This window comes from Trachypithecus francoisi, unplaced genomic scaffold (assembly GCF_009764315.1).
Source record: "Trachypithecus francoisi isolate TF-2019V2 unplaced genomic scaffold, Tfra_2.0 Lachesis_group12, whole genome shotgun sequence".
NCBI lineage: Eukaryota > Metazoa > Chordata > Mammalia > Primates > Cercopithecidae > Trachypithecus > Trachypithecus francoisi.
Genome location: NW_022681457.1, coordinates 59831145 through 59858488, shown reverse-complemented (window position 1 = coordinate 59858488; position 27344 = coordinate 59831145). Strand labels below are relative to the sequence as shown.

General features: G+C 45.6%; 1 protein-coding gene across 2 annotated transcripts in view; it reads right to left on the bottom strand.

The window, feature by feature from the left end:
* Window positions 1-282: 282 nt before the first annotated feature.
* The window catches only part of ZNF536 (zinc finger protein 536), a 487592-nt gene continuing 460530 nt past the window's right edge, over window positions 283-27344 (bottom strand). For both annotated transcript variants that reach the window (XM_033225583.1, XM_033225582.1), the window contains exon 6: window positions 283-2477. In XM_033225583.1, coding sequence (XP_033081474.1) covers window positions 2233-2477 — 245 coding nt within the window. In that variant the 3' untranslated portion in view covers window positions 283-2232. The remainder of the gene's footprint in view (window positions 2478-27344) is intronic.

The window sequence follows — 27344 nt, the reverse complement described above, 5'->3', positions numbered from 1 at the left end:
TTACAAGTTACAAATGTTCTGGAAAGAAGGCCTGTGTCAGAGGGGGAAGGACAGTAGCACTGGACAAAATGGAATCAACACACACGCCACAAAGAAGAGGGGATGTTCCCAGTGTCACAAACAGAATTATTGCCTGTCGCATCTGAGGATGCTGAAAAGACACAAAAAAATACTGAAAGAGCTCCCAAAGTGCTAGAAATGGAATGTGGCTCTTATTTTTCCCCCACTTTTTTTTTCCTCTTTTTTTTCTTTTTCTTTTTTTTTTTTTTCATCTTTTTTTTTTTTTTTTTTTTTTTTTTCTTTTTCTTTGCTAAGATACCAAAGGCAGAGCAAACACAGAAAGCAAGGGACTGGCACAGTCACCAAACACAGTAGTGCAGTTAAAATCCTAAAGCTTACTACAGTCGGAAAGTTTTCAATAACATTTCAGTCCTTTCTCTAGGATCATAGAAACAGTTGCATTAAGTTTATCAACTCGATTTAAGTAAGGCAGTGAGAACTATACTAGAAAAACAAGAAAGCAGCTTGCTCTATGCCAGATGGGTCCAAGTTGCACAGCGACCTCATTTACACTGAAACCTCGGTTAGATGACACCCTTTTGACAGCATATGCAAACCGGATTCCTTATTAGCCTGAGATTCTTTCTGGTCTCAGGATAGCACTAAGAATTTTATTTACATTGATTGCAGTTTAGTATTTTTGTAAACTGCTGTAGGCAGAGCTGAAGTTTTTAAGGCCCTGGGGTTTAATCTGTGCTCCCAGCCTGCAAGGAAATATTGACTATTTTTTTTTAAGTCTGAATGATTTTGTTTTAGAAGAAGTTAATACTTTCATACTTCTCTACCACCACAAGCAACAGCACCAAATTCATGTCACTCAAAGGAAGTATGTTAAAAGGCTCAACTTTACACCGTGCTAGCAGATTCAAGAATAAACCTTTAACTAGTCTTCTTAAATCATTTTTTAATGAGTTAAGTGTTTCATTATTGACACTCAAAATCTCCTTCTGTGTGGTGCAGAACTTGATAAATTTGGAGTATCCAATCAGTAGAAAATCTAAAATCTACAAAAATATAGAACACATTTGTTTTACAAAAACAGACATTTTAACTCAAACAGTTTTCATCATTAGAGATAGAGAGCAGGATGTTTAGATTCATATTTTAATACAAGCTATTTCATAAGAGCTTGCCGGAGAAGAAAATCTTGCTTCATGTCTGTGACACTTATAAAAACCAACACATGAAAAAAAATCTGATAATAAGGACTGGAGCAGCCTTCATTCAAGTAAAATTTTAAAAATCATAATAAAAAAACTTTCTATTATTACCTAAATTTTAATTGCTCACCAGCATCTTCTATGGATGGGGTTAGCTAGTTTTTCTAACAACATTTTATATAATTACCCTACATTTTTTTAAATAGCAACTTCCTTCTTCATCCAAAAATTTTTTTAAAAAAAGAGAGACCACCAAGAACAAAACGTTTCCCTCAATACTGCAATTTGATCTAAAAAAAGGAATTACTCATCAAACCTGCAATGGACATTTGTCTGCAGACACTTCCTGATCATTGATTTCATTTGGCTGTGTATTTTGTAAAAATGCACATTTAAGATTTCAATCCTCTGCAGTGCCGGTCAGCCCTGGCGCTGGCTGTGGGCCGTCTAAGGTTTCTCCAAGAGTGCAGTTACAACACCACGTGAATTGATTTTCTCTGCAGTGACCGCTCCAGTCTGACTGGCACCGCAGCTGCCTCCCGACACATCTCATTAGGGTTCTAGGCAAATGACAGCAGCTGGTGTCAGATTATAGAGGTGTTTTCAACAACGAAAACACAGCTCCTCCATCTTCAACCAACACTAAATCATTTAGATGGTATCGTTTTTCGGTTAAGAGCATTATTTTTGGACAAAGACGACTTTCGAGTTGGATGGGCCCCCAGCTCTCTCCAGCTCAGAGGGCACCAAGAATTTTTGAAATCGCTTTTCTCCCACCTGCATTGTTTTGGAAGTACTTGTTGCCGGGTAACAGTTTAGCAGCCATTTTCAAGGGCTGGGGAATTTTTTTTAATATATATATAGATATCTTTTAAAATTTTTTAAATGTTCTATACACTATTAGGGGGGTTGTACATGATTTTTTCCCCTTGGAATGCAGTTAGCAAACTTTTACCAGATGCATAATGTTAAAACTGTGTAAAATACTATTGCAATATACAGGTTGGTCTGCTCAGTTGGTCTCCTCCTGGCCCTTGCCACACTCTTCCGTGAGGTCTGCAGAGCTCCCTGCCTTGACAGCTGTAGGCTCCTCGAAATTCCCAGAAGCCTCCGAGTCAACCCTGGAGCGCTTGAACCTGCGGTCGGGATACTGGCTGTTGTCAAAAGGCATGCGATGGACGCAGAGGACATGGGTCTTCAGGTTCCCCTTCTGAGAGGCACTGTAGGGACAGTAGCGGCACTGGAAAGGCCTGTGACCTGTGGGCAGAAAGAGTGGCTGGTCAGCACTGCTGCTCACACCTTCCTGGCCCCCAGGGCTCAAAGGATCATAATCGCAATCACCAGTATGATCAATATTATTATTACTTTGTAAAAATCAACTAGCAAGGGTTAGAAAAGCAGCTGATACATCAAGCACATAAGCTAAGATTTAGAAGATCTTCCCATCCCTGAATATTTTTGTTGTTGTTGTTAGAGACGAAGTCTTGTTCCTCATCTCAGGCTGGGAGTGCAGTGGTGCAATTATATCTCACTGTAGCCTCACACTCCTGGGCTCAAGCCATCCTCCCGCCTTAGCCTCCAGAGTAGCTGGGACTACAGGTACACCACAATGCCCAGCAATGTTGTTTGTTTGTTTTAGAGACAGGATCTCGCTATGTTGCCTAGGCTGGTCTCAAGCTCCTTCTTCAAGGGATCCTCCCTTTTTGACCACTTAAGTAGCTGAGATTACAGGTGCAAGCCACCACATCAGGCTCTTGCTAGAGTTTTGAACCCAGACTTTCTAGGTAATTGAAGATAAATCTCCCTATACCTGAATTTTTTTTCTATAAAGGGTTAAATAGTAAATAGTCCCAGATTTGCAGGCAAAGAGGCAAAATCCAAGATATCATGTAGGTATTTGTAGAACAAGACAGGAAACAAATATTCCTCAGCTTTTTATTGGTGAAATTGAAAACTTTATTTATGGACAGTGAAATTTAAATTTTATATAAATTTCATGTGGGATGAACAACTATTATTCTCATTTGAGGTTTTCCCCCAAACATTGAGAACATGGAAAAACCATTCCTAGCTCACAGGCTGTATAAAAACAAACAATTGCTGGGCACCGTGGCTCACACCTGGAATCCCAACACTTTGGGAGGCTGAGGCAAGTCAGTTGTTTAAGCCCAGGAGTTTGAGATCAGCCTGGGCAACATGGTGAGACTGTACAAAAAAATTTGAAAATTAGCCAGGGACATGCCTGTAGTCCCAGTTATTCAGGAGGCTTAGGTGGAAGGATCACTCGAGCCCGGGTGTTTGAGATGGCAGTAAGCTGTGATGGTGCCAGTGCACTATAGCCTGGACAACAAGCAAGACCCTGTCACAAACACAAAGAACGAACAAACAAACAAAAAACCAGACAATAGTTAGATTTGGCTCACGAGCTACCCTTTGCTGATCCCAGTTCTGTGCAAAGACCATAAATCCTTCCATCTGGGAGTCTGACTCAGGCCTTAGGGCAAAGCCAGTTCACGTTCTTATCCTCCCATTGACTCTTCATTGTTGAGCAAACCAAGAATGGCAAGGGAGCGTGTGTTTGGGGGTGGGGTAGGTGAGGGGTGCCACCCAGTTCTTGCTCTTAGGCAGAGTTGGAAGGGCTGAGCTGGGGGGATTTGTAGAGTCTGAGGGTCTCAGGGGCAGCAGCGGAAGTTGTCAGGACCAGGAGCAAGATGAACAGGTAACCAAGGCCAGCATGAGTTTTAAAGAAGGTAGATTTTGAATAGTGACTCTTGAAATAAAACCTTCCTAGAAAGACTCTAATTTGGAACAGGAGGTGGATTCTTGTGGAAGTTCACCTAATCCTCCAAGCGTGACATCTCTACCCTGATGCACCGCAGCCATGCAGAGACTCTGCCATCTTGAGGAACTGGTAAAACATCCGGCTGGGGAAGTTATTCTGAAACAATGACATCTCCCCTGCTTCCGGGAAGCTGTTGATGAGACATTCCTGGAAGTTCTCATGTGCTGTTTCACCCAGCACCCAGAGAGGTCAGGGCCCAGAGTTGGGTTTCTTTGCTCAAAAAAAAAAAACAAGTAAATAAACAGAGGTCCCCATGATTGGCTCCAGAAAATGAACAAACACATATTCAGCACTTTTTCTAAAGCAGTAATGGCAGTCCTGTGTTTATTTAGCAAAACGGTCTTGTTCCTGAGAGACAGGAAGCCAACGCAACGTTGGAAGCAGAAGCTCACTTTCCCACCTGAATTGCACCCAGTGCTAAATTCTAAATTCTTGCTTCTTGTTGGGTTGCTGGAGTTCACTGCCTCCTTGTTCCCTCATGACCAACTGGTGTCCAGGACTAATCCATTCTACCTGTTGAATCTTTTCCTTTGCAATGCCGACTTCAGAACCAGGTCCAGTCTGTACCAATTCTTGTCTAGACTATGAACATAGCAGCCCGCGAGGGCCTTCATGCTTCCCGTTTCCCATCTCCAGCCTGTGCTTCCCAGGGACAGCAGAGCGAGTGCCTAAAGCAGAGGCTCAACCTGTGATTTCTTTGCCCCAGATCTTTGATGGCCACTGGCCTCCAAAGGAATAATAAGGACTTTCATGGCTCAATCCTAAAACATCCTTCCATTCCACGCTACAGCACAATCCCTTTTGCCCACACCAAACCAAATATCATCATGGTCTCTGCACATAGACGTCACTGTGCAGTGTCTCCATACCCTTGCTTGTCTACCCTCTCTCTGAAATGCCACTTCATTCTCTGCAGGTTCAAACCCACTTCTCTATTCAGGCTCTGATCAGCGGCATGCCTGCTTTATGGGCCCGAATGTATGTACTGGTCCTCCCAAAAGGCTGTGAATTCCTGGAGCAAGAACCATCACCATCTCAGTGTTATGAATGCCAAGCCCAGTACCTGGCACAAAGCAGGTAGGCATGAACTATTTATTATCTTCTTGTATCACCTTGCCTTTTTTCTAAGGAATTATACATTTTTGGATTTTCTTTTTTTTTTTTTTTTAGATGGAGTCTCGCTCTGTCTCCCAGGCTGGAGTGCAGTGCGCATGATCTCAGCTTACTGCAACCTCTGTCTCCTGGGTTCAAGCGATTCTCCCTCCTTAGACTCCCTGAGTAGCTGGGATTACAGGCCTGCACCACCACGCTCAGCTAATTTTTGTATTTTTAGTAGAGATGGGGTTTCTACATGTTGGCCAGGCTGGTCTCAAACTCCTGACTTCCGGTGATCCTCCCACTTTGGCCTCCCAAAGTGCTGGGATTATGGAAGTGAGCCACCATGCCCGGCCAGAAACTATACATTTTTGGATAGTGCTTCTGCTTCTTCTGTTTCTACTAGTGTCCCTGACACAAGGCTAAATTTGATCAACCTTCTCACTTCAAGAAGCCAATTTGCAAATCTACAGACTTTGGAGTTAAAAACAAAATAAAGTACAAGAACAGTGACTTGCTGTTGGCCCTTCCTGACAGCTGCCCACAGGAAGAAGAGCACAGCCAGCACCAGGGGCCGGTATCATGATTGCCAAGTAAGAGAAGGAGTCCACAGAGTGACTGCCCATGTACTGTCTTGCCCCCCTTTTCACCATAAGGGCTTAGTCACCTAGGGAAGGCCCTGGGTTGGGAGGGGAAGGACAACTGGAGTTTCTAATGCAAATTTATGATTGTACATAAAACCGTAAATGGTCCCTGTTTTTCATGACCTAGGAGTTAGGGAATACACTGAAGGATGGAATTAGGATGCCAGTCAGAGACAATGGGATGAGCAAAGCCACGCCCATTCTCCCTACCATAATGGTGAATCTAACAAGGCTAAGCTGGGCATCAGTGAGTTCCAAGTAGATCCTCCTGGCCAAGCAGCTTAGTCCCCAAGATTCAGCCATCCAATTTTTCAAGTTATCATCCCTGTGGACCCGAAGCTATGCCCAGGACTCACTGAGACAGGGTTCGAGCTACTGTGAAATGGACACTATTGAGCAAGAAAAAGACGGGCCCGATTTGTAGCTGGAGGCCTAGAAGCCAACTGAAGGTCATCCCAAACAACACAGAGAAGGAGCAAGACACCAGGAAACCTGAGAAATGTTTCAAGGCTCTGGCCAAAGCTTCTCTGAAATGGACTGTATTTTTCTGTTTCTACCAAGGGCAGCTCTGTGGCAGCTTGTGGACAAAGGCTGGCCACTGTCCTAATTACCATGGCTCAGATAAAACTAGGGCTAAGTCATTCATTTATTCATTATATGGCTATAATTTATTGATGGAGAATGTCGCTATCGTTTGACAAGTCTTTGGAGTAAAAAACTCCAAATCATAAGTAAAAATAAAAAATAAAATCGAAACCCTTGGTACCATGATCCAAAGAGGCCAGCAGAGCTATGAAACAAAGCGGCCAAACCTCAGTATTGTTTATAAATCTGCCTCAGTTTACCAGGATGACATTGGTTCTTCCATTCTTCAGTTGTTTTTGTTCATCAGCAAAACTGTCTATTGTATTTTCTTTTCTGTTTTTGTTTGTTTGTTTCTTTTTTTTGAGACGGAGTTTCACTCTTTGCCCAGGCTGGAGTGCAGTGGCACGATCTCCGCTCACTGCAAGCTCTGCCTCCTGCATTCTTGCCATTCTCCTGCCTCAGCCTCCCAAGTAGCTGGGACTACAGGCGCCCACCACCATGCCCAGTTAATTTTTTGTATTTTTTTTTAGTAGAGATGGGGTTTCACCGTGTTAGCCAGGATGGTCTCGATCTCCTGACCTCATGATCCACCCACCTTGACCTCCCAAAGTGCTGGGATTACAGGCGTGAACCCCTGCGCCCGGTCAACTGTCTATTGTATTTTCTATTGTTACATTACCAAGTAATAATTTCACATATGAATCCTATGTTACGTGGAAGCTGCCCTCCCTGCAAATGATACTGCCACAGGAGTGATGCAATGTGGCTCTTGGCAAACTAAAATGTGAACCTCAGATATCACCTTTATTTGCAATGAAAGCCTTTTTGATTTGGCCAACTTGGTATAAAAGCACTTAGTACATTTTTTCCACCAATCGATTTTAAAATATTAATCATGATTTTATCCTATAGTTATATTTTGAATCTCTGTTTCTTGGGAATATCAAAATGTATAATAATAATTCTGGAAGATTTGGATACTTCACTGGTCAAAACATTAGTATTGAATTGGTTTCATTTTCACTTCGGTGAGATAGAAATCTGTATGTAAATCCATCTAAAGCCATGCATGTATCCATTTGTAGAAAGAAGTCTATACAATGCTAGAATCATAATAAATCCTGATCTTGCAATGTATCTAGTAAGTAGAAGCTTTGTAGACAATACTGGTAGTACTGAAAGACCCTGAAGGCTTGTATTCCACAGTTTTTCACGTACATTTTTGCATGTTTATCCTCATATTTGAGCTCTGGGGAGTTTTGCCAAGGGATGATATCAGCTCCATTGTACAGATGCGAGAGCTGAGATACAGTGAACCTAGAAGGTTTGGCTTTAAAACAAATATCCAGTTGATATAAAGTACTGAGTTCCCCTCATTCTTTAAACAAAGACCATGATTAAAATGTGTTTTTATAAGCTCTCACACACATACACAGACACACACAATGTGTTGGTTTATACACAATTTACAATCCATTTTATTCCACATCCATCATATTGTTTATAGACACACACACACATCTTTCTGAGTTGTTCGCTGAACGACTCCCCTGAGACTGATGTGGAAGAAAGTTCTATGAAGAAATGAAAGGGGAAGCTGACTGGGAGAAGCTATGATACGCCCAGAATAAGCCATTATATTTTCCCAAGAATCAAATATAACTGAAAGCCTGATCTTTTGATGATGAGAACATTTATTCCCAAACAGAAAGCTGTTGCTATGCACAGTACTGTTGGACATGACACATTTCTGAGTCCAAGTAAATCTGGATAAAAAGTTCCAAATATCTCTCCACCATTTGTCCCTGTGAAGCCCCTGATGACAATAAGATTGGATCTATTGGCTTTGGTCAGAGAACATAAGCAAGGGCTCCAGAAAAAAAAAAAAAAAAAAAAGTGCTGAGCTCTGCTGAATACGTCCCTGTGGATTTCACATATTTCTGACAGCAGAGACCCTCCTGAAGGCAGCAGCAGCAGCAAGGGGGACCCATGGAACAATGCTGCGGGACATTCCTGCTGAGGGGCTGAGGGTGTGGAGGAAGTCAGATCTCTCTAGACGGAGGTAGGTCATCTCATCCCCAGAGGAGAAGCCGCTGCAGTCCCGGAGGTGACTGGGCAGCCCCTTAGTGGCCTGCACACTCCATCTATCCCTTTTTTTTTGAGACGAACTCTCACTCTTGTTGCCCAGGCTGAGTGCAATGGCGCGATCTTGGCTCACTGCAACCTCCGCCTCCCGGGTTTAAGCGATTCTCCTGCCTCAGTCTCCCAAGTAGCTGGGATTACAGGTGCCTGCTACCATGCCCAGGTAACTTTTGTATTTTTAGTAGAGGTGGGGTTTCACCATGTTGGTCAGGCTAGTCTCGATCTCCTGACCTCAGGTGATCCGCCCACCTCAGTCTCCCAAAGTGCTGGGATTACAGGCGTGAACCACTGTGCCTGGACTGTCTATCTCATTTTAATGGAACAAAAGGCCAGCCATGTTGCCTGTGCCATCTTAGTTGACTGGACCTAGACTTGGGGATTCCTAGAGGTATAAGGAAGATATTAATGTCCATCAATGTTGAAGATGTAGAATAAGTATTAGGAGAGACTTGGGTCAAGCAGGCTTCCATCGTCGTAGAACTGAAGAGAATAAGAACACCCACTCCTGCCAGCTCCCCGTTGGAGAGAGCATCAAGGCGATGGCCTCTCCCAAGTTGAACCTGTTAAGAAGCACCACACTCCAGGATGGCCTTTGGTCAAATAAGAAGACCCAGGGCTCTCTTGTTCTGGTACCTTTGCTTTACTTTCAGAGCCCTCCTTCTCCCCAGTGGACCAAGAAGCTTGGGTTCCTGCCACTGCTTCCCTCCTCTGTAAGGCTGCTAAGCTACTAGCACCCTGAACTTCAGTCTCCTCTCTCTCTGACCTTAGGCAACCATTGGAACTCAAGGTTTTCATTTCCACACCTTGATAATGATGCAATAATACTTACACCTATATCACAGGAGTACTGTGAGCATCAGATGATGGCATGTGACACATTGGTAAATGACGAAGAACCCCAAGATGTCGGCTGCTTTCATTGGCATGGCTGCTGTTTCCATTGTTGTCATCATGCTGTTGATTTAAGCTGGTTCAGGGGAAGCTCTGCCTGGTTCTTCATCGAAAGTACCGACTCAACAGGTGTCTCCTGTGCAACTGTCCTGTGCTTCCTGCTGCTGCTGCAGGTAGCACCATGAAAGCTTAAGGGACTGTCTCTCCTTGGGGCATAGGCATTTGAATGGGGGCTCTGGGAAACCGGAGGACCTTCAAAGCCCAAAGGAACAAGTTGGTAACAGTTGCATCGCACTGGGAGGAAGTTCAGCAGACATGAGATAGAATTTGATGTAGGTGAGGCCTCTTGCCAGAAGGAACTCCCCATTCAGAGGGCAGGGCTAAGTTGGCTGGGGGCCAGGTCCCAAACAGCACTGGAAGGCATTGCAGGCTGTGATACGGTATAGGTGATGGAGAGCTCCTGTAACCCCTGACGGTAGGAATCTGAGCCTCTGAGCATCCCCGCTCCTCATCTCCCTTAAAGCCCCCATAGCTTGCTGTACTCTGGTCACAGGGGACTTCTCTCTGTTCTCCAAATGTGTCATGCTCTTTCCTGCCCCAGGAACTTTGCTCCATCTTCCTTGATCGTCTGTTTGATCTGGACTCTGCCTGCCCCTACTTCATCCAATTCCTGCAACCTTATCCTCTAGGCTCCCGTGCAGCTGCCTCTGCCTGGGGAGGGCCTCCCGGATGACCTCAGACCTGCCATCATGGCTGTGACACACATCCCAGCACACGCCTCTTCCTCAGCCCGACTGCTAGCAGGAGCTGAACAAATAAAACAACCATGGCTGTCTCCCCCACCAGGCAGACTGTCTGCTCCACGGGGGCAAGGACTGAGCTTTTATGTTGGGGTTGTTTGGGTTTTTTGATGATTATTGTTACTCACCACCCAGCACGGTGCTTGGCACATCACAGATCTCTGCCAAGCATTTTTTTTCCAGCAAAGGAACAGATGAATGAAATAGGTTGCCAGGAGATAGGAAAGAGAGACAGTGCTACTGCAGTCCGAGGGGCATACCTGAGCCCAGGCACAGCAGCAGGAAGCCTGGGTCAGTGCAGCATCCTGGGAGCAGGTCACCGAGGTACAGGGGAAGCTCAGTGGGGAGAGTGAACAGGGGCCAGACACACAGGACCCACTGGGAAGCTTGGCCCTCATTCCGTGGGAGAAGAGAATTGGGAAGACTTTTCCAGCACTGCCGCCACACCAGTTCCCAGAATGTTCCCAATCCCCATCTACCTGTATCCTGTGTATCCTGAGCTCGGAGCCCTGATGGTGTGACCAGATGGGGCCCCCCCAACCGCCCGCCCCACCTCACTCCCCTCTCTCTACCTCTCACTTTGAGGCCATCAACATTTCCCATCACTGCCATGCGAAAAGTAAGTACATCATACGTTAATTTGTATTGTCACTGCACCGTGGAGCCGTGGTAAAGAGCACATTCATTTTTAATCCACTATGAATAATATATAAATATGTATACAGTGCGGAGGGTCAAGAGGAGTAAGGAGAAAGCAAGTCGTACATTGTTTATAACAAAAGTGGGGAAACGAGATATTTTTCTTACTTGCTAGGATGGAAATATCTGCACTTTCCCTGCACCTAAGGGGGAGTAGAAAATGCCTGCCCTTGGGAGGCCTATCCATTTATTACAGCTCCACACTTGTGGGCAGCTGGCTTTGCGGAAGAGAGGGGGCTGCGTCTATAGGGCTTCCAGACTTTCCAAACTGATGGCTTCTCCCCAGCTGTGGGGCAGAGGATAAGAGAGTGGGGAGAGGGGAGGTGATGACCCTGTGGTGTTTAGTCCTGGGGCGGTGACAGGGCCCATTGGTGAACACGTTCTGGTACACACTCATCAAAGTGCATCAGCACGAGTGGCCTCAGTTGGTTCTCACGACTGTCAGTAGGGAGAGATGGCAGAGGGATGTCTTCCCACCTTACAGACATGAAATCCCCGATCCAGGGAGATTAAATGATCATCCAAAGTCACACGTGTGGAGCCTACTGCTTACTGATCAGGAATTCAACTTCATGTCTTCCCTAAAAGAATGCTCATCTCTGCACCTGCTCCTGCCACGGACTGCAACCTGCTTGCTGGAAGAGTCTCTACAAAAAGGGGTTAGGAGTCAAAGATGCTCCAAGAGGTGGTCCATGAACCCCCTGAAGGGGTGTGTACCGTGTGTATGTGTGTGTCTCTGTGTGTGTTGGTGTGTGTTTGTGTGTGTGTGTCTGTGTGTTTGTGTGTCTGTGTGTGTGTGTCTGTGTTTGTGTGTGTTTGTGTGTGTGTCTGTGTGTGTTTGTGTTTGTGTGTATGTGTTTGTGTGTGTCTGTGTGTGTGTGTTTGTCTGTGTCTGTGTGTGTGTGATATCGCACGTGCACCACATGTCACTCCCCTTACAGGCACAGAAGCCCATCAAAGCTGGGCATTGAGCGCATGGAACATCATTTTCAGAGGATGGGATCACAAAATGTCTCTACGGCAGAAGGGCGTCCTGCATCCACGTTTGACAGTGCCACACCTAGAAGGGAGCAGGTGATCAAGTGGAGAGAAGCAGCCTCAGCATCAGTTCCCACACATGGGGCTGTAACGTTCAGGAACAGCCACCGCCAACTGGCACCCAAAGGGACTCCCTATAACACACTTCTCCCAGAGCTGCACAACCAGCGCCCCCTGAACTCCTTGAAATTAGAGGGACATTTAGGCAATGCCTGCAGCTAGGTAAGAAACTGGCTCCCCCTATAGGTAAATTGGATACATTAAAAATTCAGGGCCACGGGTGGCTCAGGCCTGAAAGTCCAGAATTTTAGGAGGCCAAGGCAGGAGGATTGCTGGAGGCCAGGAATTCGAGACCAGCTTGGACAACATAATAAGCCCTCATCCCTACAAAAATTTAAAAATGAGCCAGATATGGTGGCACGCATCTGTAATCCCAGCTACTTGGGAGTCTGAGGCAGCAGGGTCACTTGAGCCCAGGAGTTGGAGATTGCAGTGAGCGACTGGAGTGCCAGTACACTGCAGCCTGGGCAACAGAGCAAGACCCTGAGAAAGAGGAAGAAAGAAAGAAAGAAAGAAAGAAAGAAAGAAAGAAAGAAAGAAAGAAAGAAGGAAGGAAGGAAGGAGGAAAAGAGAAGAGAAGAGAGAGAGGGAGGGAGGGATGACAGAAGGAAGGAAGGAAGGAAGGAAGGAAGGAAGGAAGGAAGGAAGGAAGGAAGGAAGGAGAAAGAAAGAAAGAGGAAGGGAGGAAGAAAGGAGGGCAGGAAGGAGGGAGGGAGGAAGGAAGGAGAGAAAGAAAGAGTAAGGGAGACAGAGGGAGGGAGGTGAAGGGAGGGAGAGAGAAAGAAAGAAAGAAAGAAAGAAGAAAGAAAGAAGGAAGGAAGGGGAGGAGAGGAAAGGGGAGGGGAGGGAAAGAAGATGGAGGGAGAAGGAGAGAGGAGAAGGAGGGAGGGAGGAAGGAAGGAGAGAAAGAAAGAGTAAGGGAGACAGAGGAGGGAGTGAAGGGAGGGAGAGAGAAAGAAAGAAAGGAAGGAAGAAAGAAAGGAAGGAAGAAAGAAAGAAAGAAAGAAAGGAAGGAAGGAGAAAGAAAGAAAGAAGAAAGAAAGAAAGAAAGAAAGAAAGAAAGAAAGAAAGAAAGAAAGGAAGGAAGAAAGAAAGGAAGAGTAGAAAGAAATAAGAAAGAAATGGAAGAGGGAGAGGAGAGAAGAGAGAAAAAGAAATTCAACTCTCTAGAGTGGGCCCCGCCACCTGGGGGAAATCCACTGGGTATGGTGGTACAACAGGTTCATGAGCGGGTCAGGACTGCAGGGTGCTGGGCTTGTCTTCACTTGGGGGCCCTGAAGCCCCTCACCATCACCTACTGCTTCCTTTGAATATTTACTGCTTTGACCCTGAGGCTGCAAAATGGGAGGATGCCAGCCCAGGACCCTAGCAATCCTGCCCTCAGCTTCAAGAGGCTCAGCGGCTCAGTAGGACAATGACAGGGTAAAAATGTACATAAAGAATCACTAGACCCACAGAGAGAGTCATTTTCTCAGTTGCACATATACTTTAAAAAATTTCCTAATTCCAAATAGGCAAGAATGGTTCCAATCAGGTACGTAATTTATGTTTTCAGTTTAAAAAAATATTCATCCATCTCATCAAAGATGCTAAAACACTTTGGAATATCCTTAGTACAAATAAATTTAGGTTTCAAATTTCCTGTGATTTGGGTTTTAATTTAGAAGGCTACCCAAAAAAAATGTACTTATTTTACAAGTGCATTTTGATCTATGTGGTAACGGATTGAAGACATCTGTGTGAACTCAAGCTTAACTTCATATTTATAATATAGATGTGTGTATATACAGGAGTTAGTACACAAGCTTATATTTCCTTATTCTGTCAGCTGAGAGGGTCTAGAAGCAGTGACATTGGTTTCTAATACCACTCTCAAAAAAGGGAACCAGGGCTCCTTGGAGAAATGGCTGATTCTAGGACTGGGATAGGAAATATACAAAAATAATCCTGGGGCATTTAGTGCTGCAAAGTAAGAAAGTACTAAAGAAAAAATATCCCACATATTGATGGTGGAGTGGAGGGTGTCAGATTAGCACAGAGTTTGCTGAAGGAGCCCCCGTACCCAAAGCTAGAACCATTTGAGTAACAAAGTAAACAACGTAGTATCAGATTATGACCCAGAGTCTAAAATAAATATCCACAAGTCATACTGGCATAAAGGATCACATCAATAAATACAGGGAGAAGGATTGACAAATGCCTTGTGCATTCCAAATAATTCTGTAGCTATTTCTTGCTCAAGGAGCTGGAGCATATCTCCCTGCTCCTTAAGAGTGGACTGTGCCAAGTGACTTCCTTCCAAAGAGTATGGTATGGAAAGGGATGGGAAAGTAACTTCTGTGGAGAAACCCAACAAACATGACCCCAGCCAGCAGATCAAGGTTATGCTGACAGCATGTGCCCTTGATTTGATATGATGAGAATGGTAATTTACCTCTGTGGTCTTCCTTCCCTAAATCCATAACTCCAGTCTACACACAAGAAATTGCAACTGAGGGACGTTCTGCAAAATACTTCTGGAAACTGTCAAGATCAACAGAAACAAGAAAAGTAAGAAACTGTTGCAGCCAGGAAGGTGGAAGGAGACAGGACACCTAACATAATATGGTATCCTGGAGCAGAACAGGATATTGGGTAAAAACTAAAAAACTAAGAATACAATATGGACTTTATTTAACAATAATGTGTTAATATTGCTTCATTAATTGTGACAAACATACCCTACCAATGTAAGATGTTAATAATAGTGAAAAATGGCCGTGAAATCTATGGGAGTTCTCTGTATTATCTATGCAACCTTTTTTTTTTTTTTTTTTTTTGAGACTGAGTCTTGCTCTGTCACCCAGGCTGGAGTACAGTGGCACGGTCTCAGCTCGTTGCAGCCTCCACCTCCCAGGTTCAAGCAATTCTCCAGACTCAGCTTCCTGCATAGCTGGGACCACAGGCGCTTGCCAATGGGTCTAGCTAATTTTTGTATTTTTAGTAGAGATGGGGTTTCACCATGTTGGCCAGGCTGGTCTTGACCTCAGGTGATCCGCCTGCCACGACCTCCCACAGTGCTGGGATTACAGGCATGAGCCACCGCAGCCAGCCTCTATGCAACATTTTTATAAATCTAAATCCATACTAAAATTAAAAGTTTATTTTGAAAGTCTCTTTAAAAATGGATTTGATTGATTTTCTGTGAACAGGAAGAAACCAACACCCCACATCAAGAGATGCTTCCAAAGTCACAGAACCAAACAGCTAATACTTAACTTTGGTTGACACAAAAACTTCAGAAGGGCGTATGGCACACCCACAGTCTGCTGGGTCTGCAACCCAAGGATCAGGGAAGGCAGCACAGCAGATTTTGAGAAATCACCACTGTCCTGCTAGCATGCAGCATTTTTCTTTATTCAAGCGCAGTGATGAAGACTGTAGATTCTCAAGCCAGACACCAGGGCTTAAACATATCTGCCTCTTATGGGTTGTGTGTGCTCTTGGGCCAGCCAGTTAACCTTTCTAAGTCTCAGTTTTCTCATCTGTAAAATGGGTGCAATAATAATAATAGCTCCCTGATAGGATTGCTGTGAGGATTCAATGAGATAAGACCTGATGCTTAGCACAAAGTGCAGCACATAGAGTTAAATGAATGCTTGCTAGAAAAGGCTGTAAGTATTCAAATACTTCATCTATTACATGCCCATTGCGTGGTAACCTTGAACTTCAAATGGGGGAATGTGCATTTTGATTCTTCTGCCAATGCTGAAGTCGGGGTTGGGCTCCCATTTGTCGGATGATTTGGTGTGGCTCTGTGTCCTCACCCCAATCTCAACTTGAACTGTGATCCCCAGGTGTTGAGGTGGAGGGTCCTGGTGAGAGGTGATTGGATCATGGGGACCACTTCCCCCATGCTGTTCTCTTGATAGTGAGGGAGTTCTCACGGGAGCTGATGGTTTCAAAAGCAGCAGTTCCCCCTTGCTCTCTCTCTCACCTGCACCATGTAAGACATGCCTGGCTTCCCCTTTACCTTATGCCATGATTGTAAGTTTCCTGAGGCCTCCCCAGCCATGCAGAACTATGAGTCAATTAGACCTCTTTTGTTTATAAATTACCCTGTCTCAGATCCTATCTTTGTAGCAGTTTGAGAATGAACTAACACAGAATCTGCCCAGAGCCACAAAGCCAGAGAAAGGCAGAACCTGGTCCTGCAGCTGGAGCTCAACCTGCACTGTGTCTTGCTGTCTCCCTGCAGCTCGAGGCCCAAGTGCAGTTAGGATAAGAGCTTAGACGATGCCAGATTTCAGCAGGACATCAGCAGAGAGAAGCCTCTAGCTATGTGCAGAGGGGTGCAGAGTCTCCCATGCCTCCCAGCTCAGCCCCACCAGGTGCTAGCCTCAGGGTTACCCTTCCTGGGGCCTGGCCTCTAGGTGGCTCCCTTCCTCGGCAACTTCATCCCCCTCTGCTGTGCATGCCCTACAGACTTTGCCTTATATCCCGTTTATTTGCTTACCCAGGCTCCTATGATGAGTGGAGCCACCAGCCTGCCTGGGTGGTCAGGCAAGCCGGCCTGCCCTGCCGTTGTGCACTCAACAGCAACTATTGATCGGGGACCTTAAATCATTGCCCGGATTTTATGAAAGCATTTATGTTTATCATTAAATAACCTTCAAAGGGTCGATGAACTTACATTCCGTTTTTGAAGATTTTTCGACGTGTAATATAATAATACTCTAATGATACCCAGAGTTTGTCTCTGGGTGAGTGCATTTAGTCTTTAAAGAAATGCCGGGAGAAACCAAAGAGAAGGCACTGGCCTGGAAGTGCCAGGGGGGAGCCAGGAGTGGAGGGGCTGGCGGCCCACCTCACTCCTCCAGAAATTCCCTTCTCTCTCCAACATTGCGGGGGTTGGGAGAGAGGTGCTTATTAAACCGGGCTCCAAAGGTGATTTTAAATGGAACCAAGCTGATCACTTTTCAGGTTAACAGCCTTAGCAAAAAACCCCCAAAAACTAGTGAATCAGAGTTGGATATTATTGCTAAAACAAAGCTAGAGTTGTGTATTTTAAGTTTTTAACCAATTAATTTGTAAATATTAAGTGAAGTTATTAGGGTGATACTCAGAGATGGCAAAAATAAGAAGGAGTCTAAAATTAGCAGACACAGCACCTATGATTCACACATTTAATATCCCTCGCTTCCCTCCTTAGGAACACTGGGCTAAACACAGTTATCTGAAATCCCTGTTGGCAATAAGATGGGCTGTAAGGATGCACAGAATTTAGCAGAGGTGGTGACAGCCAGCCCTATCCCTGTAAACCCTCTTCTGGTTACCAAGTCCACTGGGTCAACAGTCCACCTCAGACCAACAGTGAGACTTCTCCAGGCTGAAGAAAGCTACACCATCCATACCAAGTCAAGTCCCCAAATCCTGTCTATACATGTGCCCACCCCTCCTCTATAGGCATCCGTGGTTCCCTATTTCTCACTGCAATATCTCACCTCCTTAACCTGGCTTTCCAAATTGCAATCCCTTCTTACCTACTATACACTGCCTTTCCTACTAGAAATTCACCCATCTCCAGCCCCCACATCTTCTTCCATTGAGACCCACCAAAGCCCCAACTCCTCCTGGAAGCCGTTCTCAGGACCCAGCCTGCAGAGCTCCACTTATCTGTGGCACCACACAATTAGGCATTTAATTATGTTCTATCAGGCACTGCTTGCTAATGGCTTCCTGTGATGTGGGCTTGGTGGGGCTATTCCTTCCTCTAGGAGGCTGGAAACTGCTGCCCTCTAGCGGGCTCTACACACAGTAGGGACTGAATAAGGAACCAGATGTTGTTTACTGAAGGACCTCTTTCCGGGGGTTCAGCCCACAGGAGTCCCCACCTTGCTATGTACACCCTGCTCAGAGCCTGGCACTTGGCTTCCTTCCTCCGTGCAGGCCACACCTCCTAACAGGTGACCCTGGAGCACCCTCCCCTGCACACCCTCCCTACCTGGGCTGTGCCTCATACCTGGAATGCCCCACCATGCCTTGCTGTTTTCCTCAGCAGGAAAATCTCAGTGCTCTGTGCTCCAGGGGGTCCCCTTAGTAACCCCAATCTCAGTTATTAATCCTACACTCTTCCTCCCATTCTCCACGTGGGTGGAGGGTGTTGAACGGCTTCTCAGGTGCAACTTGACTCACTGGGTAGCTCTGCATTTTCCTCTTTCCTGCACTGAAGCTCTGAATCCCAATCACAGCTCCGAGAACCACGCCCTCCCCTCCCCCACTCTTTCCCTTCACCGTACCACTTTCTGTGGGGGACTGGGATGGCACCGCCCACCCGACTGTGAGCTCCAAAAGCCCACAGGCCTCTGCACCATAGATTCCATCACTGTGTAGATATAAATGCATTCACCTTCCTAGTGGTTACAAGCTGCAGGCCCACATATTTTTCCCCCAACACTATTTCTTTTAAAAAAAATGTAATTCATTGCCAATGCTACATTTAAAAAAATATTTCACATTAAAACATGGATTTCCAGTTTCTCTTGCAAAGTCAGGAGGTCTGGCAAGATCTTCCTGGAGGCAGCCACTGGGGAGCTGGGTCCCACTTATTCCCGCTGCCGGGCACCCGTTTACTTCCCAGGCATCACCAGCCAGGCGCCTGTGGGCCCTGGACTTTCCAATCTCCATTTTGTACCACTCTCATCTAAACCTTCTTTGGGGTTGGAGCAGGGAGACTGGGTGAGGCTTTGTGTGTTTTTTTCACCCAGCAGATGAGTTGCATTCTTGTACACACCCAGTGAAATAAACAAGTGGGTGGTCTCTGCTGGTTCAATCGCTTCCTGTTTTCCATTGTGCCGCTTAAAATGAACACATCAGCCCTTAATTGTAGTTTCTGTTTTATTGTACAATTTAAATGTGGGAGGGGGGCCAATATTGGAACTTGGCTTGTGCCAAGGGTGTGCTGTGCTCTCTATGGCACCAGGAAAGCCACAAGGGGAGGGGCCGACCTATGAAAGCACCAGCATGAAGCGCCTTAAGTGTATCGATATCCAATCCACTGAAAGCTGGCATCCAAGGTTATCTGTGGATAATTCACTACCTGCACACATCTTTCATAAAAACATTAGTGCATTTCCTATGGGGGGGGCCCATATGGGTTGCAGAGCAGCTCACCAAAAACAGTGTCGCAGGAGCAGTCACATTCCATCACAATTCAGTGAGGTTGTATTGTATTAATGTGAGTTTATGTGTGAGAAAGAATCGCACATCTCTCTTCCCATAAAGGAATCAGACACCCGCAATCCATACCCACAGTATATATCCATATAGACGGGCACACTGGATATATTTAAAATAGCTACTTTTTATCATGCCCAATTCCACAAATTGGTACTGTGAACAATAGAAAATTACAAAGTAAAAAGGAAAGATGGAAGCATAAACTTTTCAATGCTCAGCCCTCGTCCTGGAGCCCCACTAATGTCGTCACTTGGCAGAAATAAATAAATAAATAAAATAAAGCACAGAAAAGAGGTGTCTTTCTTTTTTTTATGAAGTCACAAAGGAAATGAGCCTCCTTTCTTCTTTCTTCTCTTCTTTCCCCCCACTATAAAAGGCTCTCTCTAAAATCAAAGGTGTCAGACTTTGCATATCCTCTTGCTGGCATAATCCAGAATATGGCTGAGGAATGACAGATGTCCGCACCCAGCTGCAATGAAGCATGCGAAAGTTTCTGTCTAATCCACTTATTTCTCTGTAGTCACGTAAACCAAAACAAATGGGCAGGGCTTTACATCAGGGGGTGAGGGAAAAAACCTCACAGCGTCAGGACTGTATTGCATAATGCAGTCTACACGCCATCTTGGTATCATCCTTCCTTCAGCAGGGATAAGGGCACCTTGTGGTGTGATCCAGTGTGGACCCAAGAGGGTCAACTCATGCATCCCTTTGTCCCATGTGAGATGAGGTTTCCCAAGGGAGAGAGAAGTTTGGAATGAGTGGGGGGTGTCTGAAGCATGGAGAGTCATAGGGACAAGCAACCATGTGCAAGCACACACTACTGGCACCTCCACACTGCACACATACACACACACACACACACACACATTCCCAGCTTTTGGAGCTGCTAAACTAAGATGATCAGTTTAATCACCAGGCACCATCGTTTTCAACTACTTGAATAAATCCAGAGGAATTATAAACGGAGCCCGTGTGTAATTAAAGTGAAGGTTGTTAGACTCTTCATTTAATAAAACACTTCAAAAGAAAAGCCCTTATAGGTTTAGCAATGCCAGGGGGAGCAGGAGGGTAAGTGAGCGCTGTGGGCGTGCGAGCAGGCGGCCCTGCCTCTTCCTAGCATGCAGCGTGGCCACCTTCTGAACCCTCTCCCCTTTAAATCTTGTAAGGAGCCAGCCAGGAGCCGGAGTCTTGGGGCTCTGTCACCGCCAGCAGTTGCAACAGCTGCGAAGCACTCTTTCAGTGCAAGTCGCGAGAAAAGACGTGACGGATTTCGCCCATGGCAGAACGGCGTTCCGTTTCTGGCCCTTCAGGCAAAAACAGTAAAGGCAAAGAGGAAAATTTGAGATTTCCCCCCTTAAACTTCCCACAACAACCTCAGCAAAACCACATGACTTGCCTTCTACAATCTCCCTGGTGTGTTCGCTGCCTCTTTGGCAAAGAATCAGAATTACTGTTATATAAATTCCATCTGATGCCAGAGCGACCATCTGTGAGTAAAACTGCTTCACCTACGTCTGCCTGCAAAGCCACTCTCCCAGAGACAAGGGAGAAGGGGAAAAAAATTTGATTAATTTGCAGAATGCTTGTGATTTGCTCATATATTATTATAACTGCTCATCAGCACATGATGAATTCCCAGCCCTCGGTGCAGGCACCCGTTTGGTTTCAGCAGTTTCTTGCGTCGGCACCTGACAGACTGCAGGGTTTCTAATGACTTTCAGATGCTTACAAACAGTAATTCTATCTTCAGAATCAAAAAGAAAAATCCGTAGGAAGAAAAGAGGAGCAAGTTCGTCTATTTCATTTCCTTCCTGTATATCCACATGATTTAACTCTTAAGGGCAGCCTCGGATCCGGGAGGGGGCCTCCTAGGCCCGGTGGTGACCGCCTGCAGAGACAAAGCCCCCAGGTCGGTCTCTGGAGGGGAGGTGGAGGCCCGGGCAGAGGCTGCAGGCAGGGGTGATGCTAGGCATCGCCGCCCGGGTGCCCACCACTGCCACAGGGTGGCCCTTTCTCTCCCTCTGTGCTTCCTAATCCCTTTCATTTGTCCACTTTTAATACCCCAATAACCTCTCGCATTCTCTGCAAACACATCTGCCTCGTAACTGCAGTTGGATGTCTGGTTTTCCCCCTTCCCCATTTTTTTTTTCTTTGCTTTTAAAACTCTGATGATGCCTTCTGAAGCCCTGCCTCTGTGCTTGATTGCCTGTTTTAGATTAGAGATTTTAGCAAGGAGACAAAGACTTCAGAATGCACATCAGTCCCACATATGAGGGCCCACAGAAGGAAAAGCCATAAAACGCAATGCACCATCTGTCCACAAACAATAACCTGCATGTTGGGAGCCTCGCAAATTATTTAGCATACAACCTTCCCAAATTACGGAGCCTTGAAACGGAGAGGAGTCTGGGCGTGAGACCCCCTTTGATGTCCTTCGGTATTCCCACCCCCTCGCCCTCAGCCCGAATTTGATTGTTAACAGTTGAGGAATGTCTCGGTGACGAGTCGATTTTTATTATCCGGATCTTCCTATTCCATTTGGCCTGGGAACCGAGCGGGGGCGGGCTCGTCCCCTGGCCGCAGATCTCTGGAGACGACCGCCCTGATGCAAAGTCTGTCTCCTTTTTTCACGTGCATGCAGGGTGGGGGCCAGCGGAGGTGGTCTCCTGAGCAGACCTCACGGTTAATACAGAAAGATCCTGCTCAATTCTGCCGGCTCAGCCAGCTGGTCAGCGGGCTGGTTTGCTTTTGAAAGATCTTGGAGATTTTGTTGGGAGGCCTCTGGTCTGTACAAACAAATCTCCCTCCCCACCTCCAGCCCTTAACTCCTCTAGAAACGCGTTCTTCTGCCTTTCCTAGCTCAGACCATAAGCAACAGCCTCATTGACCACGAGGCCATAAACTACCAATAATAGTTAGCCAGTATCTTTAGTCAAGCTGCAAAATTCCTTCTACAATGATTTCCTAAAATGAAAGAGAAGAAGAACCAAGCATTGCTGAAAGGAAAATAAAAATAATTTTGTTTGTGGGAGAGGAGTGGTTTTTATCAGATCCTCCTCACTTTGGTCTTAAGAATGGGACAGTTGATTCGTGCCATTCAGTCCTTACACAAACTATAAGGTAAGTCCCAATTACTACGATCCTTCCATTTTACAGATGGGAAAACCGAGGTACAAAGGCAGTGAGTCATGTGCCCGGGTGACGCAGGAAATGGGGAAGCTGGGTATGAAACCACGTGGTCTGGCTCCAAACCCCTCCTCTCTGAACCACCAGAGAACCCCGAGATCCTGCTTTAAGGATAAGATTTGAAGGGCAGCCATTTAGTGCCAGTGAATCCAGGGGAAAGTTGTTTATGATGATTAATAAACAGCCAACAAACATCTACTTCACAAATAGAATCATTTCTTTCCTGAGTCTCAAAATAGACACATCTGTACACAGAGAGAGACTCGACCTGAATGTGAACTAAATGAGGCTTCCTTACCAAACTCATCGCCAGCATAATTAACCAGATTCAAATCCCTTTCAAGTCACTTCCTTTCTGGAGGCCCCTCCTGTCCTTGGGAGGCCCTGTTTCTCCCCTCTCTCTGCAACAGGACTTCATTCTTCACTGGACCTTTGTTTTGCTAGAAGAGTCTTTTCACCCCAAACGTGGCCTCCTCTAGGATGGTGGCCCAATATTACTGGCATTTGTTCCCCCTTGATACCTAACAAAGCCGTGCGCCCAGTAAGTGGTTGATAAATAAATACCTACTGTTGGATGACCGGAGAGGCCTCAAGGATGTCCATCCCAGTTTTACGAATCTAAGCTTGTTTTCCTGACTTCCCTAACCTGAAGTCAATTAAGACCGTGTTTACACACACAGTTTGGCTGAGTCGGGAGCAGGGTGGTAGGAAAGAGGGTGCCTCACTGGCATTCAGGCAACCAGATGTTTATTTTATTTTGTTAAAATCCATGATGCCCAATGAAAAGTCACACTGAAATTTTCACTTTCTGGTATCTAGCAACAAAATCTAATTCTGTTTCTTGCAGCCTTCAGTAACAAGCATGTGTACCTGTTTTTGTTTTTTTTTTTTTCTATTTCTTTTCACCATTAATACCACATTGTCTCCTCTCACACATGCAGCAGGCTTTATAATTCATTAGGAGCTTTTGCCCTCACTGTTCCATGGGACACACAGGAACGCTGTCTCAGGAAGGCACTTGCCCCTGGATAGTCTTGGTCCTTGATTGTCACTCTAAACATGACAAGTGCATTGATGCCCCTTCCCAAGGCCAGGGCCATCTACCTTTGAGAGGGAATCTCCTCATTTTGGTAATATTTCCTGACAATTACATTGTCCCGGGAATAGCCACAACCCATCAGAAATCTTACTCAAATAACTGAGGTTTCTAAACTCCCTCCCCTCCCAAAATGATTTAGAAAACTGAAAAAGGAAAGCAGCAATGAGCATTTCCCCAAAAGAAAATGTTCCTGTTTGGACGGGGGATGCTGCCTATCACATCCCCTCCGCCCTCACAGATGGATGTTTTCCACATTTGAGCCCTTACTGTGATCAGGTATTGTACACAAATCAATGTCTCACTGAATCTTCAAAACAACAAGATAATATCCAGTGCTAGGTTAGGGTAAAGCTCCAAATAATTCCAGATGCAGGCAGACAGGTTCAAGGAGGAAGGAGAACATTTTGTTCTCAGCTTTGGAGGCAGACAGCTCTCTACCTTCAGCTCTTAACAGCTGCGTAGCCTTGAACAAGCCCTCTTTCCTTCCAAAGCCTCAGTTTTCTCATCTGTGAAATGGGCTCAGGCTAGTGCCTCTCTCCAAGTGGATGGCTAGGTCTAAGGCGATGACACACATCGAGAGCTCAGCACAGAGCGTGGAGCAGAGCGGGCCATTATTGTCTAAGGCTATGGCCATAAATATTGGCTGCTGTTATTCGGGGGACGCCAGGTTCCTGGAGGCTCAGACCACCCTCTCTGCAGCCAGTCCCCAGGAGGTGAAACATCTCCAGCCCAGAGAGCTGCCAGGAGGGCCAGCCAGGCCAATATACAGCCTCCCATGCTCTGAGCTTAGCCCCATCACAGAGCTTCTCCCAACAAGAGCCAGAGCTACCCACTGGCCTTAGAAGCAACTCACCTCCTCTTAGGCACATACTTAAATGAAATATTGGAGTCCATCAGTATAAAGTGAGGGTTTCAAAAGCTGTAGTAAGAAAATTAAAGCAACCATGTGAGAGTGTTTTATGCATGTGGGATAACTGCCTTTTGATATAGCTTTTTACTACACATTTGGTATTATGGATCCATAACAGATAAATGTGTATCGTGGAATATATAAAAGTGCCAACAATTGTCAATATGCATTCACACGCTGTATTAAGAATATTCTATAAAAGACTCTCAAAATATGATGGATGTAGATAACTAAGTGAGTGATGCTGCTGATGAAAATTTGGAGAAAGTGCATCTGAAGCCCTAAGGAGGTTTATTAGACACAGCAGCCCAAACTCAGCTGACATTTACAAAAGTCCCTTGACACTCAGAACAAAGAGTCCTCACGCACACACGCTCCTCAAAGCAAGGACTCAAAACACACATGAAAACGAAATACAGAAATTCCAAAATCAAGGCTCAGGTGCTGGGAAAGAGAGATCCGGGCACCTGAGTTATTCATCCAGAACAAATGTAGATGCTGACTCTCCAGACACTTGCGAGGCTCCCTGCACAGCCCTGGGCAGGAGGGAGGAGGTGGACTGAACCAGTGGGGCTCAGCCCTCCAATCTCTAATCTCCATGTTTTCTGGCTATCTAATCCTCAGAATGAATTTGAAACTCAGGCTTGGTTTGTTTCGCTGCCTGCCTTTTTTTTTTGTTAGCAGCCATAAACACATTGTTACGCTTTTTAAAAAAAAAAAAAAAAGTAAAACATTTCCAGCTTCCCTACACATAATAAAATCAATCTTTTGCCCAGTGCATTAAATGAAATAGCATGTCCCCAGAAAATACATAATAGTCAGTGTGTACAAGAATCATGCAAATAAAAGTTTTTTAAAAAAATAATCGAAAGGTCAGAATGAAATACTAAGCATATTCTATCAAATAGACATAAATATTTGTGTATATTTTATATAGCGGGAGACCTGAAAGTGCTCCCTCAAAACGCATGCTGAAATTCCTAAGCTGCAATGCCTTTCTTTGCTGATAATTTGATTTGTTTATGAAGTCTCTCTGTTTCCCTGACATATAGATATTATACACATCGACAGTAAATAGACCTCTTTTAATTGAACTCATAGGTTGAAAGTGAACATGACCTTGAATTTACACTGATAGCGATTATTTATAATAAGAGATTTAGCCACCAACTTCCCTTTTGTATGGAAAGGACTTACTTTATCAACAGACCATATTTAAGTAAACAGTGCCAAGTAAAATAAATTCAGCATTCAAAGATAAACATCTCTGCCTGTGTCTGACGTGGGCAGCAACATGCTCCTTCGATGCCCCGTCCTATACACTAAGAAAGGAGCCCGGTAGAGTGAGAGCTCAAATTCATCAAAGTTCCGATTTGACTGTTTTCTCATGAGCCACATGTGGGAATGTAGCAAATCTGCAATTTATTTAATTTTAATTAAATTTTGTTTCACATCCTGTTTTGCAAGTCAGCAAGATGGGCTAGATTTGCCAAAAAGAGATGAAATAAAGAAGGGAAGGAAGTTCCCCGGCCCAGGCATGCATTTGCAGCCCTGCGTCTACCCGGTCGGGCTGAAGTCTTTCTTTGGAATACACAACTCTGTCTGTACAGCCTGTCTTGCCCACAGTATCACAGCCTTGCTATCTCCTCACTGAAGGGCCTATTTGTCTGCTTTAAGTGAAATCACTCAATTCTCAAAAGTCAGTGGAGGACTTTAGAAGGGGGAGGGATCGGATAGGCTACTCCAAATAAGTTCCATTAATCAAAAGACACAGTGTAATGTAACTAATATTTTACAATTAGGGGAGACAGGATGGAACTAAAAGCCATCTATCTCTCTTATACCACATGATCATCGATTCATAATCGGAGACTGAGAGTTGCACAAAGATGCATTTACTGGATGGGGGGAGTAGGGGGAGGGCTGGCCTGAGCCGAGATAATGAAGGCGATGAGAGTGTGCAACGCTGAAGGCTGAGGAGAGATGACAGAGGAGCTCAATGCTGACGGATGACATGAAGACGCGCGCAGATACCTGACAGCCCGCGGGAGCCGCCGGGCTCCTTCCCCGCCATTATATCCTCAATTATCTTGGTAAGGGACTAAGAGGGAGGACGAGGAGCAGGCTGGCTGAGCACGGCGGCCACTTGGCACTGGGCCACTGTGCCACAGTGCCATGGTGCCAGGGGAGGCCACTGCGCCCCATGTGAGCCCCACTTGGGGGGGCTGCGGCTTCCATTGTCAGTGCCCCTGGGTGTGCACACACACATACACACACACAGGGTGGGGGACACACAACGGGGATGCCCGCGGCTCCATCTGGTTTGTAATAAAATTCCTAACTCTTCTAAAGGAGTCATTTTTTTTCTTTCACTGCCACCTTCAGGAAAAGAACAGAGTTGGCCCTTTGCAAAAGAAAAAAAAAAGTGTGTGTGTGTGTTGGGAGTTGGTTCCTGGGAGTTAGGGGGTGCTCGCCGCTGCTGCAGAATGAGCTGGCTAGAGACAGCTCACACTCCCAAAATGATCTTCACAGAACTCCACAAATGAGGACTGCAAGGAGGGAAAGGATCTGTGGGGAGTAAATGCAGAAGCTGAGAACGTGAGAGAGGGAAGGGGCAGAGAAGTTGTGCAGGCCCCTTCCTGGGAGCAGGGACTCAGACGTCACACCCTGGAGAAAGTTTCTCTGGCCCCCGCCCCATCTTCAGCCGTTGCCACAGACTGGGGTCTTCCCCACCCAGACATTTTCTACCTTGCTCCATTATTTCTTTGCAGAGATACAGATGGCCTCTCGCAAATGCTCATGTAGCCTGTCTTCTGAACAAAGAAAAACAAATGATGTTCCAGGAGGCAGAGTAACTCGGGATCTCAGCAACGTGGCAGGACTGTGGGGCAGGTGGCGGGGCTGACAGCATCCCA